Source organism: Gymnogyps californianus, chromosome 8 (genome assembly GCF_018139145.2).
Source record: "Gymnogyps californianus isolate 813 chromosome 8, ASM1813914v2, whole genome shotgun sequence".
NCBI lineage: Eukaryota > Metazoa > Chordata > Aves > Accipitriformes > Cathartidae > Gymnogyps > Gymnogyps californianus.
Window position 1 is genome coordinate 35,807,284 of NC_059478.1, and position 15,089 is coordinate 35,822,372.

At 40.9% G+C, this 15,089-nt stretch overlaps 1 protein-coding gene across 1 annotated transcript; it reads right to left on the bottom strand.

Annotated features, from left to right (window-relative positions):
- Positions 1-1,042: 1,042 nt before the first annotated feature.
- On the bottom strand, positions 1,043-11,504 carry ZRANB2 (zinc finger RANBP2-type containing 2). Its single transcript, XM_050900761.1, has 10 exons — positions 11,420-11,504; positions 10,947-10,999; positions 10,692-10,800; positions 9,316-9,398; positions 7,658-7,734; positions 6,933-7,070; positions 5,888-6,060; positions 3,573-3,659; positions 1,645-1,809; positions 1,043-1,123 (listed from the first exon to the last, which is right to left on the bottom strand). The coding sequence occupies exons 1-10, from the start codon at positions 11,473-11,475 to the stop codon at positions 1,060-1,062; spliced, it is 1,005 nt and encodes a 334-aa protein (XP_050756718.1). The 5' UTR covers positions 11,476-11,504; the 3' UTR covers positions 1,043-1,059.
- Between the last annotated feature and the right edge of the window lie 3,585 nt (positions 11,505-15,089).

Consider the following 15,089-nt stretch of genomic DNA (forward strand, 5'->3'; position numbering starts at 1 on the left):
TAAATTAGTTTTAAGGGAAAAAGAATGATTGATGAAGAACACATTTAAGATGTCAGAACTTTCTACACAGTTTATTAATTCTCCTTTTTAAATATAAATAAAATTCAGATACCTTGAAAATTTTAGTCAGCCCCAAATGAATTTTACAGATGGCCTGCAGAAGCTTCACTTGATTCCAAGAAGCTAGTTCCACACTCCTCCATCTCAAGAGTAGCTCCTAAATGATCCCTTTACAAGAAAGGATCGCGGAGTCCAGGGTCCATGCATGTGAAAATACCATAGCCAGCACGCACTGCAGAAAGGGCACTTTGCTGACTGCGGCAAATAATGTCTAGTGACAGGCACCGGCAGCTATGAGACTCGAGCAACGGAGAGGATAGTGCCCAACCTCTCAAACATCCTCGCTTCGAAGGAATGAAGTCTAATTCACTCTCTACAGAATCATGTGATGGACTGGGTATTTAATAGCTATCTTGCACTGAGCAGAGCTAAAGAGAAAGAGAGGGGCATCCATCTATAATTTTACTTCAACACAGAAAAATAAAAAATAATTAGACCTAAGTACTCACTACTGTCATCCAATGGGTAACACCAGCCCTACAGCTACGCTAATCTTTTGTGGTCCCATACGAGCTACATCAAACAAGCTCAGGAGTTGGGTGCAGAAAGCTCATGGGTTCTTCCTATATTCCTCAGACACTTCTTTGTAATTGTCACATGAAGAGCAGAGTTCTATTAGAACATATCCAACCTCTGCCCGCTCATACATATGAGAGAGCCAGGAATTGAGTAACTGAGACTTTAAAAACAATAACCCCCGCCTTACTCAAATAATAAAACATCACACCTCCTCTGGGGAGTTTATGGCTTAAAATGCTACCTCACTTTTTGTTTCATGAATGAACAAAGCTGCAGTTTTCCAGAAAGCAAGGACAGACATGCACCTCTACTAGCAGATTTAGCACTTCTGACCAAGTAAGACACCAACTTCTTAAAAATGTCTCATGCACTGACTGCAATTTTTTTTTTTTTTTTTTTTTAAATGTGAGCTTTAATACATTATTTCTTTTTAGAACTTGTACGGGAACCAGAATGGGAAGATCCAGATGATGATCTGCGGCGTCTGCAAGATATAAATGGAGAAAGCATGCAAAGAAATAAGTTGAAATTAATTTTAGCATCCACTTTGAGTAGTCTGTATCCTATAATAGCTGGAAGCCAAGTATATCTGATAGGGGCCTTATAAGAATATAGAAATAACTTTAAACCACTAAGCTCATGAATGTGAATTTAATACTAAAAATGTAAGTTTAATACTGAAAGTAGAATACATTTTCTAAATGCAGTATTTGCTTATGAAAAGAAATCAATAATGTACACATTAGCACTTTCACACACTGAAAGAATGGCGACCCAGGTCTTTCTATGGAACATGCTCCTAACAGGAGGAAGTGTCATTGGGGGGGGGGGGGGAACCAGAGGTTTTAACAGGAAGAGTAGGGGAAGTGAGAAAACTACTTTTAATATCAGAATAACTGATCAGATTCAATTCTCTCCCAGTGAATCTCAGTCCTTCAGAAAAAAAAAACCAAACAAAAATCACACATTTAAATACACCCATTCTTATTCTACATAAACCCAAACCTTTCGGGTGACCGTGATCTCGATCGTCTTTTTTTGCGATCACCAGATGAAGAAGATCTAGAACGACTTCGCTTCTTGCTTCTCTCGGGGGAAGATGATGAACGAGAGCTTGAGTAAGATCTCTTTCTTGGGGTGGAAGACCCCCTGTAGGACCTGGAGCTGGATCTTTATTGATTAAGAAATAAATCAGATTTAATTCTGGTATAATATAGAAAGAACAAAGAAAGAACAAAAAGAGACAGTTTTCATGAACACTCACTACTCTAGTTCCATCAGTGTTTTGTCAAATAAATGTGTGGGTGCTTTAATACTTACTCCTTAGTTATCTGCCAATAAAGACTTCTACTGCCGTGGTAGTTTTCTTAATAAATTTTGCTAAACAGTGTTTCTTGATATACAGACCACCAACGGTCTGGAAACCTCTTTCCAGCATTCACCAGAATGATGCATTTTGACAAAGAAGCGATGGGAGACTGGGACAGGAGGTAGCCTACGTAAGGACCTTCCTCAGTAGTTAAACTCACAAAGCAAAATGGCTTGAAAACCACAGATGTAACGCTGATTTAACAATGTTTCACATCATATTAATGGATATTTCACATTGGAGATTTGTAAAGTAACGTTTGTCTTACTAGAATAGTCAAAACCCTCAGAAGGTATATTTACAAATCTCAAAATAAATTTGTGTAGAGAGCAAGACCTTCCACAACCAAAATATTTTAAAAAACCTCTTAGAATACAGTAATTTTGGCATTAAAAAAAAAAATGAACAGGCTTCACTCACAAGCACTCAAAAATCACTTTGGTTATCTAAAAAAACCAAGGAAAAAAAACACTTGTGGAAAAAGTAACAGAGCTAGAAAGTCCTAAACTCTAATTCCAAAATTATATAAAAACACCTAACAGCGTTTTTTCAGTAAGCTGGATAAAACATTTAAAAAATCCTGACAACACAGCGTATGTTGTTGGCAAAATATTGTCAGGGTTCTCATTGTAAACAACAAAGCAGTCCTATTTCACACAAGCTAATACACTGAGGACACTCGGCGGATGCCGTGTGGCACAAGCAAATAACCCAGCTCGGCTGACGAGTCGCTTCAGCACCTAGTGGGGGCACAGGCATCCTTTTTCTCTTCCTAAAAGCACGGATTCCATCTCGCGCTGACCCTCACGCGATAATCCATAGCATGTTTCCGCCACCAAAGGGCGGTGGCACCATTTGCGATTGGTCTTCCCAACTCAAACTTCCTTATTTACAGTTTTTAAGATTCTCTGCATGCATGGAGATGGGACAGTTTTCTTCATTCCATGGCAAAAGGAAAGTCCTGCCAACAGGATGCCTGTGCAAGGACACCTCAAGGAACTTAAGATGCTTTCGTTACTCTTCCCCGCACAGGTCAGTAACTGCTATACAGAAAACGTCGGCTAGCTCAAACTCCTGTCAGCTTCTCACATGATTTACTATCAACATTTTTATACATTCCCCCCACATTTATAAAGATAATGGCAGCACTATCTAGTGGAAGTTAAGATATGCTAAATAAGTTATCACTAAACACAAAACCAGAAGCATAGCGTATTTTCTAATGTTCTTCCACATCAAGTAGCTAAAGTGGAAACAGTAAAAATGGCAAAAATTACTGAAGCGAGTAAACATGCATTCAAATTCTTCTTCCTTCAAAGTGAAGATCTGTGGCGTCCACTCGTCTAGCTTAGATCAGACTTAAACTCTTCAACCAAAACCTCGCATTCTCAAGAAATACATCTGTAGTGGTAACAACCTCGTGCAGAGACCCCAGGAATTCTGACTTCCAAGATAAAAATGAGTTAATGTTTTTTGACCGGCATAATTTTACGATGAAATCAACACGCGGTTGGTTCTTCTGCCCTTTTTTCTCTCTGCAAGGAGAGAGTGCTACCTCATTCACCTTGATTTCGACCCACGAGATCTAGAGTGTTCTCTGGAACTGGAACGAGATCTTGATCTGGAACTGGAAGAACTTCTTGAATGGGACCTGAAACAACATGGAAGATTTTTTTCCAGTGTCTGACTTGTATTTAGCAGAATAACTGCTACTGTTAGCAGCAGAGACAACGATGCATCAATAGAATTTGGCCTAGAGTCATTAAAGAAGTGACAATTTCCTCCTACTCCCCCAGTATCACCACAGTACATTTTAAAATGGAAGCTTTAACATAGTAAGATAGTGCACTAAAAAAATTTATAAAGTCAGCTTTTTATTACGTTTCCTAAAACAAAGCACAAAAATTAAACAGGATTGCAGTTATTTGGCAAAATGAAACAACTGCATATCCATTAACTATTTCATGAAATCAATGCCTTAACTTTTAATTTGTGCCTTAACTTGAAAACCATCAGTTTCTTTGAAAAGCAGAGTAGGTAAGAGTATTGGGACTAGCTAGCTCAAATCTTCCCCAAATCAGTTCTCACAAGCATTCTGTAAGCAGTTTCACGTTTTCTTAAAGACTCTCCCCTGCATTAAAAATTAGGTAGTAGTTAATTCTTGGCTAAAATACGGACATAGTTAACACTACTTGTAACTAGTCAAAATTATTTTCAAATTTTTCACGTTGATGGATTTTCTTTAAAGCACAAACCACAAAAGGTATGTAAAAATGGTAGCGGACTTGCAGTAACCATTGTAAAAAGAAGGCATTGCAATCAAATTCTAATAATCTTTTCAGGAAAAATGTATTATACATGCTGTCAGTCTCCCAGTTTATACTGTTACCATGTCTTTTTCATTTTACTGTGCAAAACAAAAGCGGTATGAACACATGCTAACTAGAAAATAGGTTTAAACCTTTTTAAAAACCACAAAGTATGCACAAATGGCAACCGACATTTCCAATTAATTATCTGTAGCTAGAAGCAAAAGGTTCAACAGAAAGTTGAAAGATCCCTAGCAAATTTCAGTTACGACAAGCTACTTTTTACTTCACTGTTAACATTTGTGAATTAGCGAACAAAGTTATGGCCAGATGAAGTTCTTCTGTCTTCTTTGGCCTTCCCACCCCTGAACCCAAGAACTGCACTCACATGCAGCCCATACTGGCTGCATACTATCCTCACCCAGGACAATACAGCCACTTCCTCAAAGATCTTGCTCCACACCTCACTGCATTTACAAAAATTGCTGACAGCCGGTCAGCTTAGTCACTATTATTCACTCAGTGCTCCTCCTTGGAACCACGCGGCAAATACACATCTCAAGACGGCATTTGAAGGAGTGGGGAGGCTGACAATAGGTACTGTGAAGAACACAATTTTTCATAGTAGAGGCAGCATGATAAAAAGCATGACAGCAATGGGGAGAAAGACAAAAGAGAGACAGTGGCTGACATCTGGTTAGTATGAGGGTCTGAAGAATTTGGGCAGTGATCACAGCGGTGCGAGCAGAGAGGCGCAGTTACAAAGCTAGGAAGAGTAGAAGAAACTTGAACTTTATGTATATGAACTTTATGTATAACCCTATGAGCTAGTACCGATTTGAGGTCTTAAACCTATCAGTATCATCCTTGTATTAGTTGCAAGGCAGCTAAAAAGCTACAACGTGATCTACATCACATGATTACAAAACATTTATTGAATTGTTCATATATTACTGAATTTAAATAATAACGTGAGATCTTAAATCTCACTTTTTTTGTAGACTTTTTTTGTGGCCCCATGATCAGTATAAACCTTTAGCATTATTCTGACATTGCCCCTGTACTTAAAGCTTTGTCACTTGCCATCAAACTAAGTTCAAGTTTCTTGTCTTTATTTCCAGGATATTTTCCATTCTGTCCTTTCCCTGAATCTGTCTGGACTGCATCATCACTGCCCTCTTCTGCCACCTCCTCTCACTTTAACAATACCACCCTTCTGCTTCCCTGTTCAACAACTCAACATTGCTAAAAAAAGTTCACCCATTGAATCACATATGGCCAACAAGCCTAAAAATAAAATTGAAAATAAGTTATACTTTTAAATTTATTTGAAGGATTCAATTGAAATATCAACTTAAATTCACTAAAACAAGCAACGAGACATATGAAGCCTCCCTACCGAGGATCCACAGAAGGTCAGAACAGAATATTATCTACCTGTGCAAATTCTGTACATAAAATTGTTAACATTATTAAACTAAAACTGTAAGGCAATCAAGAAAAAAAAGTAAATAAAGAAGTTAGATACTGACATTTTGCCTGGCGTTACCCTTGACCTGTACCCGTTTACCTGGACCTAGACCTTGAGCTTGAATGAGAGGATGAGCGCGATGAAGATCGTGAGTGGGAAGATCGAGACTTAGAACGACTGCGCCTATTGGATTTCTTTTTCTTATTAGTGTCCTCTTCTTCACTGGCGTCAAGATTATATTTTGAAAGGTCAGCATCATCTTCATCCTCATCCTGAAAAAATGCAGATATATAAAAAACACTTAAGAAATATTTTGATTGTTTTCTTCAGTTAAGTGCTTTTTTACTTATTCTATCGTTTATTTCGTGCCTTTTTTCAACCTTCGAAAATACTGTTAGTGCATTTAATGAGATCCAAAAATTTTAAGAGTAAGGAGTGACTGAAAATTTGTGTTTCAAAGCAAACTATTAAAAAGCCTGCAAAAAACCCATCTGAAGTCCCATTTTCTGTTACTCAATGAAGTTAATGAAAATACAGACATTGTCTTTTACCAGTTACTTTAAATGAGCGCCTGGAAGAATTTTCAGACTCAAAATCTATAACCATAGCATAATTCTGCAGAGGCATGTTTCATATTCAAAGTTTGGTGACTGTTGTGTTAAAAATAAGCATATACACGTGTCTGCAGGACTGCTGGCCAAAGATGTGGACAATCCAATATGCGATGATCACGTATTTCAGAAAGATGCAAAAAATCTCTGAATATTTTATTCCATTTTATAAAAAATAAATCTGACTTTGTTTTAAAAGGCTAAGAAAAAAATTCAAGAACATTCCCTTTATATGGTAACCATACATAAAGGTTCCAAATAAAGATCTCAAAATTTTTGATTCTGATCTCAGATAACCTTTTAATTTTTTGTGGTTTAAAAAAATTATACATCTTGGAATGCAGGTATTTAGAACAAAACAGAGCTTCTGCACATACTTTACAGGAGCTGTAGGCACCATTATTCTGATAGCTGCTCCTCTGCATTGCTCTAAAGGCAGCTAAACATACAGACCAAACCTTACCTACCAATACTAAACAGCACTGTAGTAATAATTAAAAAATAATTGCTAGAGAAAAACCAAAACACGCTACCTCATCCAATTTATATTTGGAGAGATCTTCATCCTCATCCTCCTCATCTTCCCCTTCAGATTCCTTATCTTCTACTTCCTTCAGGATAGACGCAGGACCAACCGGCTTCCCTCTATACTTTTTCTTTTTGCGTCCAAACTAAGAAATTTTATTCCATTAGAATATGATTTAATCAAAAGTAATTTCCAACTGTATTTTTTGATAAAACTTCTATAAGAAAATAAATATCTATCAATTTCAAATAAGGTATTGCTCAAAGGGAAAGAGAAGTAGCATGAAACATCAATTAGCAACAGGAAACTTTCTAAAGAGATGCTTGTCTTCGATACAATTAGTACCCACAGACAAGATTAATGGAAATCTGAATTTAACAAAACAATATTTTATATTTGTGTCTATGGGATATCTTTATAAAACAGCGTTGAACATCTGTCTGAAAACAACATGCATGACCCTGAAGCCAGCTCCCTAAGAAATTTAATGAACTCAGCTTGTACCAGTTTAATTTGAACTTATTCTTAGTTTTTAACCCCCAAAAAGACAAAACAGATGCATTCACTTGCAGTTCAAAACTTTCACACTTGAGCATTTGACAAAGAGACGCATCACAACGTATTTCTGACTAGCGCTTCTCCCCGTAAGGAAACCAAATGCAAATGTCTGCATGCTAAACACAAATCACACAATACCCGTCTCTCCAGAGTAATACATGTACCTAATCTTACCTCATCATACTCCCCATCTGATTCTTCGCGTTCTATATATTCAACATTCTCTCGTTCATTAAATCCTCCTCCGTATCCTTTAAAAAGGGGTAAACCAAGACAATCTCTTGAGCTGCACCAAATTCAGCTACATTAAGCACAAAGTTTAGAATAAACTTTCACAGAGGTTCTGGAAGCCTTCAGTGGATTTATAAATATATGCCATACGGATGTAATATGATCTCAAGAAGAACATGAATTGTTCCCACACACGTTTATTAAACATAGTTCCTCAGAAACCTAACGGATAAAATTGATTACGACACATAACACAGAAGCAACAGCGTTTAAAAGAAGGGGGGGGGGAAATTTCAGGATTATAGGTGTGCTGAGCAACCAGCTTCCCAGAAGAACTCTGGTGGGGCTGCAGTGCCTGACAATTGCCTTGGCGTGGATAAACACAAGAATGTCTCCGAGGCGCTAGAATAAAGGCTACTGTCCTCGGAAGACCAAAATCCCACCTCTGAGAGCAGCCAGTAGCCAACTCGGGAAAGCAGGCAATGAAACACGAGGTGAGGGCCATGCTGGCTAACTGCTCTCCCAGCTGCTGGCACTGGTGCAGCCTCTTTGCCACAGCCAGGTCCTGCGTGCATGCAGCCTCCTTGGTGGCTTCTGGGCATGCCAGTCTGCTCCCATATCGCAATTATTCTGTGACATAAAGTCATACATACATATTCTCAGGGAGCAACAGGAACAAAAGTATCCTGTAGTTGCAGTGAATTGTACAACTGCCAAGATTTGCCTTAAGAATCTTTCTACTCCTTTTTATAATGCGAGTGGAAAACTTCAACGGCTCATTTTAATTTCAGCTGACTCTGTAATTTACTGCAAGCATGTGCAACATGCTAGGTGTCCTGCACATGACTGCAAATTTACCCTGAAGGATGCCAGAACTTGAAAGATTAATTAACTATAAAAATATTTAATTATATGAAATATTATAGGAAATACAATTAAATATTATCCTGTAATATTCTTACAATATTAAATAAGAATATTAAAAAAAGATTCTTTTTCCTTTTGAATAATAAGCTCTGTGCTCTTCTCCATGCTTCTTTTTTTATATGCATCAGCATTACACTCTATGCATTAAATTCTCTGCCTGATCCCATTTGCAGTGGTAACAGTATAAATAGTTACGACCGCACTGTAAGGATATCCTCTGTTCTAGTTACCACTGGGTTCATTGTTAATGCAGGAGGAACTTTAAATGTGTCACAGTGTGACCAAACCTCATTAAGAGATAACAGTCTAATCTATACAGCCTTCACACACTGTTCTCGTGACTGCTGAATTCTCTGTAGATGGACACTATATATAAACCAGACCTTTTGGAGTTCAATAAAATATTGCATTACTCCTTCCAAATGTCTTAGTATAAAAATCAAATATAGAGGCAGTTTAAGCTGACTATTCCTTGACTTTCCAAATGAAACCATCACATACTTTACACACTACTAAAAGTAATCAAGTCTAAGAACCTACAGACTTATTTACGTATGGTAGATCATTCAACTTTGCTAGTTCTGCTGTGAAAACAATCTCTTTAAATTACATTGTGATTTATAAAGAGGTTTTCTCACAGTAATTCGAGTATTTTAAAACCATATACATCTTACCCGTCCTTTCCTCCAATTTAGCGTACTTTGGAGTATTACACATATTACATTCTGATCTTCTGGCCCAGTTCACATTACCACATCTTCGGAGGCAAAAAGAACAAAACAGAAATAAGAAACATTTTATTTCAAATCAAAAAGCTTAAGTGTTGAGGCAACACTTTAAAAAAAGTCATAAAAACGTATTTGCCAAGTTCTAGCAGTGATCTGCAGTCACTAGTACAACACAATTAACTCCAAGGCCAACAGACACCAAGACACAAAGAACTGCAAGAGAGTCTATGGGTATCTCCCCAGCACGAGGATGACGGGAAGAGGACCACACTGGACAAATCAAAGGGAAACAAGTAAAACTAACAGGCAGGTAGGCAGACAAGTTAACAGAAGTAAGACTACACAAAAAGTGTTAAAATTCCTCATTACTCTCCAGAAGTGGCATTCACTGTTCAGAGGAGTTAACGAAGAAGCTACCATGGGAATAATGCTTATCAGCAGTCATCGTCGTCCACTGATGCACAGTTACAGGCTTCCGTTACTGCATTTCTATCTTAGAGAGTCCTAAAAGGCCACTCATACTTCATCCCTCTGTAACACCATCATCAGGACGCTGCTCAGTCCCAAGGAGGGAGGAGGAGGTCCGTAAGACACAGCCTAGCTACGAGCTCGGAAAGACAGGGCAATCCTGAACTGTGCCATCAAGTGGATTCCCTCAGACACCGGGACCCACGGCGCTGCCCAGGAAACCTGCCCGTCTCACGCTGCGGAACAGCGCAAATGGAAACCCATCAGGCTGAACACAGCCACGTTCCGACAGAAAAAAATTTAAAAAAGATCCAGATTTCACTGGTCAGACAGCTTAATCAGCAAAAACTGAAATCCTTAGAAGTGCTCCAGAAAATCTAAAAGCACCTTTCAAAAAACCAAAGCATTTTATTAAAGTAGTCCTTTTCTAATTCAGATCTTAATATTCTCAATTGATGGCTTAGAGAAACATCTAAGAATTTAACTATGTTCTAAACTTATTACATATTTAGTGAATGTTAACAACAAAATATCATACTGCAATGAAGGTGTTACTTCCATCTATGCATTTCTTCCGCACTTGAGAAGTGTCTCAGCTTACCAAAGAAAAACATGAACTTTTACCTGCCTAGTCTTGATTTTTTTAAATCTTTTTCCAGTCATGTTAATTACGTAACTGCTGTCCAGCAAACAAAAATGAATGCTGTCCTCACAGCAAAACCACTAGTGGAATAGCGTGAATTTTGATCACTCTTCTCTCATCAGTACAAGTAAATTTATACTGACAAAATTAAGTATCACATTGTAGATGTGTTGTGTGGCTCTGACACTCTGCATTTTTTAAAAGGGCATACGTTTTACACTGCCAGTCGTTCGCACTGAAGAGGCCACGACTCTTTTCAGCAAGTGTCTTTCCTATTTCAGTCCCTCCAGCTTTCATCATTTTGGCTTCCGTCGTTTTTTCTGGAAAAGAAAAAAAAACAAACAAAAACCCAAAACCCAGCAGTTCTCAAACATCTTTATGATTAATTAAAAACATTTAATATTGTTTTCTTTCAAAGAGACAGAAATAGACGAGGAGAAGAAGATATATCATCTCAGGTACTCACCTCTTCCACATCTGTTACAGCTGGTTCTTCTAGCAAAGTTAACGTTCCCACACCTGAAAATAAAAGCAGAAGGAGAACGAAGACGCTAGTTAACCGAACGCTGCAAAATGCACACACACGAGACTTAAAGAAAAACGCCCTCATATTTCTAACGGAGTTTGTTCCAAATTAAAACACGAAGTTTCCCAGGCCGTGCCCGACCCTGGGGCGGGCTGCTGCTGGACCCGCTGCACGGTGGGGGCCAGGAGCTATGAAACCCTGCAGGGAAGCCCGCCTCGGCCCGGCGGGAGGGCGGCCGCAACCCCCCCCGGCCTCCACCCCCCCCCCCCCAGACCCGGCGGCCGCAGCTCCCCCGGGCCGCCCGGACCTGGTGCTGCCCCACGGGACTGTCCGGTCCCGTGCCGTGCCGTGCCGTGCCTCAGCCCGGACCCCGCGGCGGACGGGCGGACGCCCCCCACGCCGCCCACGCTCACTTCTTGTCGGGGCAGATCCAGTCCCCGTCGCTCACGCGGAAATTCTTGGTCGACATCTTGGGCCCCGCCGAGCCGAGCCGAGCGCCGAGGAAGAGGACCGGGGTCCTACGGAGGGAGGGCTGCCCGCCGCGCCTGAGCCCTGCTACCGCAGCCAGCGGGGGCCGCTGCCGGGCGGGATTTTGGTCAGGCAGCGGCTCGGACGCCTCAGCCCGGCCGCGGGAAGAGGGCGCGAAGGAAGTGCGCCTCCCAGCGGGCGGAGGGCTCGGAGACGGGGGGAGAGGGGGAGCGGTGCGCGCATGCGCAATACGCTCCGCCGGTGGCGGGGCAGGCGTGGGCGGGCTGCGTGCCTGAGGAGAAAGGGCGGGCGTGGGGAAGGGAAGGGGTCTGCGTGCCGGGGAACCGGCCCGGCGGGGCGAGGGAGCCTTCCTCAGCCCTGGGAGCGTGAAAGTCGCTCGTATATTGAGCTCGTTTGTTCATGGGAGTTTCTTTTCCTCCAGCTGTCGCTGTGTCTCTGTCACCCCCAAGTCCCAGGGACATGAAGCGGCCGGGCTCCTCACGAGGAAAGCCTGTCGGTGAATTTCTGCGTGTACACCTTCACCTCAGTAAAATAAACACAGAAGCCATCAGCTGCTGATGTATAATGAAAAAGAAAGTAAACAAGGCCTTACTTCACAGATGAGAAAGTGCGCAAGGTTTGGACTGGTTTCTCAGTGTGATGGCCCTGACGAAATCCCTGTAAGAACATACAGAGCGTTTTAAATATGAGTAAGACAGAGCATCGGTATAAATATGAACGCTAGAGCGTTCAAGTAAACCCATCGTTTAAAAAAAATACTTCTTTTATTATGACTGAAAAAACCACTCCGTGGTTTGCTGGTGGGTTTGTTCCAGCAGCGGGATGCCGGCCTCCATTTCCCCTGCGTGACCGGGGTGCCCGTGGCCGTGCTGGCCGAGTGCAGCCGCGACGGAGCAGCGCCGGCACGGCGCTTTCTTGGCAGCTCCTCTTTCAAACCACCTCTGATCCCCTTTCGCTTTTCTTTTTGGACTGGTAACGATTTGGCAAGATCTGCTGCACTTAGGTTGACCAGCATTGCCTAACTGAGTAGATGCGATGTGCTTATTTATAGCAAATGTTACTCTCCTGGCAGTTTTTATTCCCTTTCCCTCCCGTGCTGTAGCCACATCCTGTGGAAAAATCATCTGGAATCTGGTTACGGGACTGGTTTTCATCACATCTGCTCTCCAGTTCATGAGGCAAGATGACAGTGTTACTGCTAGTTGTTTATAAAAGTATAAAACAGTGTGAGCGCACCGGAAAAATGTGTTGGGGCATCTGGTTTGTCTGCCGCAGAGGTTGCGTACAAATTCCCACTTACAAAATGTCCATAATAATCAGGAAGGACTAAACCTGCGTTTTCCTGCAGCAGGAGAAGGTCCCAGGCAAAGGACTGTGCTGGAATTTTGAGCAAGAGCTGTGGAAAATCTTGCTTTTCTCTACCTCAGAATTAGAAGAACAAGAGGAAAGTCTTGGACAAAAAGGAGACGGCGGCAGGGCAGCTGCTGCAGAGCTCACCCGTCGGGACTGCCCGTACAACAGCAGCAGGTCCTGTGTTGCACTTGTGTTTGTGTACACAGCCTGTTCAAGAAGCGGTGCTTCGCAGACAGGCAGCGCCGCTGCAAAATTTAAAACCTCGATTAGCGATTTTTTCTCCAAATGACATTCCTTTATGGCACTGAATAATCAGTCTAGGCTTAAATGAGATACCAGTGTCTTAGCGCTGTAGTAGATGGCAACAAATCTTCTTTGGTCACTTTTTCAGTGCCAATCTTTAAAATGAAGTAAATAAAAAAGAGCTTGACAAAAGCTGGAGAATCCAGTTGCAGCCCAGAGTGCCTGGAAGGATTCACTCCTGCCGCCGTATGACATTTCAGTCAGTACAGCAGGTGGCACTTTAGTCACATGCATTTTTCCAGGTACTGTTGTAATTGCAGACTAAAAGCCTGCTTTTTTGTGGAATTCAGGGGAGATCTTTTAGATATCAATGTATTGATAACTCTAAAAAAAAAAAAAAAAAAGGCGTCACTGTCACCATGTATGAGTGGCACCGGGAATTGAATGCAAGATTATCTTTGAGTTGCACACGATGCAGAACGTACAGTTGGCAAGGTCCATCAAGATGATGTAGTATGCGTCTCTGTTCAGACCTCCTACAAGCAGGATTTTTCCACTATCACCTGCCTTTTCCTGAAAAATAGGCACTGCTCCCCGGTTTTTGCTTGGGGGAGGCTCTGCTTAGGTCAGTAGGATTATAGGGAGTAACCACAACCCGAAGCTGGCCCCTAGAAGTTAATTCATGGCTGTGTGCCTCAGGAAAGACCCTTTCATAAGTAACAGGAGTATCAATCATAAAGTGTAATATCAGGGAGACAAAAAAACATCCGGACCTGCAGAATAAATTAATGTGTGATGGAAGGTTTTCTTCATCTGTAATATCCTTCTGCTTATTAAAAAACGTTGTCCAAAGCTAGCACGTTCGAAGAAAATCGGTATCTGTCGACTTCACTAAGAATTGGATTGAACTTCAGCGCGCTTAGGAGAGGCACTGTTCTGAAATCCTGGGTTCCTGTTGAAATCATGGTTTGTGAATTCATTACAATACTCTCAGAATTTGGGTCTCTCTCGTGTTGGTGTCTGCAGAAACACCGAAGAAGGGGCAGAGCCTGTGCAGAAGATTTCACAGCCTTCAGCGTGGCTTCTGTGCGGATGCAAGGGTCGGCTTCTACAGAACAAAATTTAGAATGAGCTTGGAGGATACCTCTCTTTATCTTGAATGATAAAATCCTCATGCTGTTCAGGTCAGAAGAAAACCCCCTTATCGATGATTTCAAGGACAGGAATTTGTTCATAATCCCTGGATTTCCCTTCAGGGAAATCAAGGCATGCAAAACTTACTTTTTACATTAAGAAATGAAACAGAATATGCATTGTTTTAAAAATAAGCACAGGCAAAACTGCAATTCATTTGATAATAATTTCAGGCTTAAATATTTTAGAAGTTACTCAAATGTAATGAGAAGAATATTTAAGTGGTATTTGTTTTCTGCTAAAGGCAGCTTCCCAGAGGAGTCTCTGGCCAGGCACCTGCAGCCCGAAGTTTGAAGTGATCAACCGCATTTTGAAAACAGGACCTTGCCCTGTATGTGCAGAGGGAGTGTTTCTGTAACTTCTGTTTGTTCAATTTACTTCAAAAAACGGATATATTAAAAGCTGAAAAGCCAACTGGGGACTGAAAAAAAAAAATTTATCTTTTAATTTATGAATAAAAGCAAGGCCCAAGTGGACAAGATCTTCTACGGTCTGGAGGGACGCTGTCACCAGACACAATCTGGTGTTCAACTCGGTGACTATATAGGATATTCCCTTTTTTTAATAAACAGTTAGCTTTACTTAAAGGTTTTTGATATGCTGATCTTCTTTTCCTGTGTTTCTTACACAAAGTTTCATTTAAATATCTACTGCCCATTTCACAATAGCTTGTGAACCATTTTATTGGATTCCTGTTTCTATCACAATACATTTTGGCTTCAAATGTGGGTAAGGAATTGCTAATAACCAGGTAAATGAGAAATACATCACCCATCATTTTAACGTAATGAAACCGAACAGCTG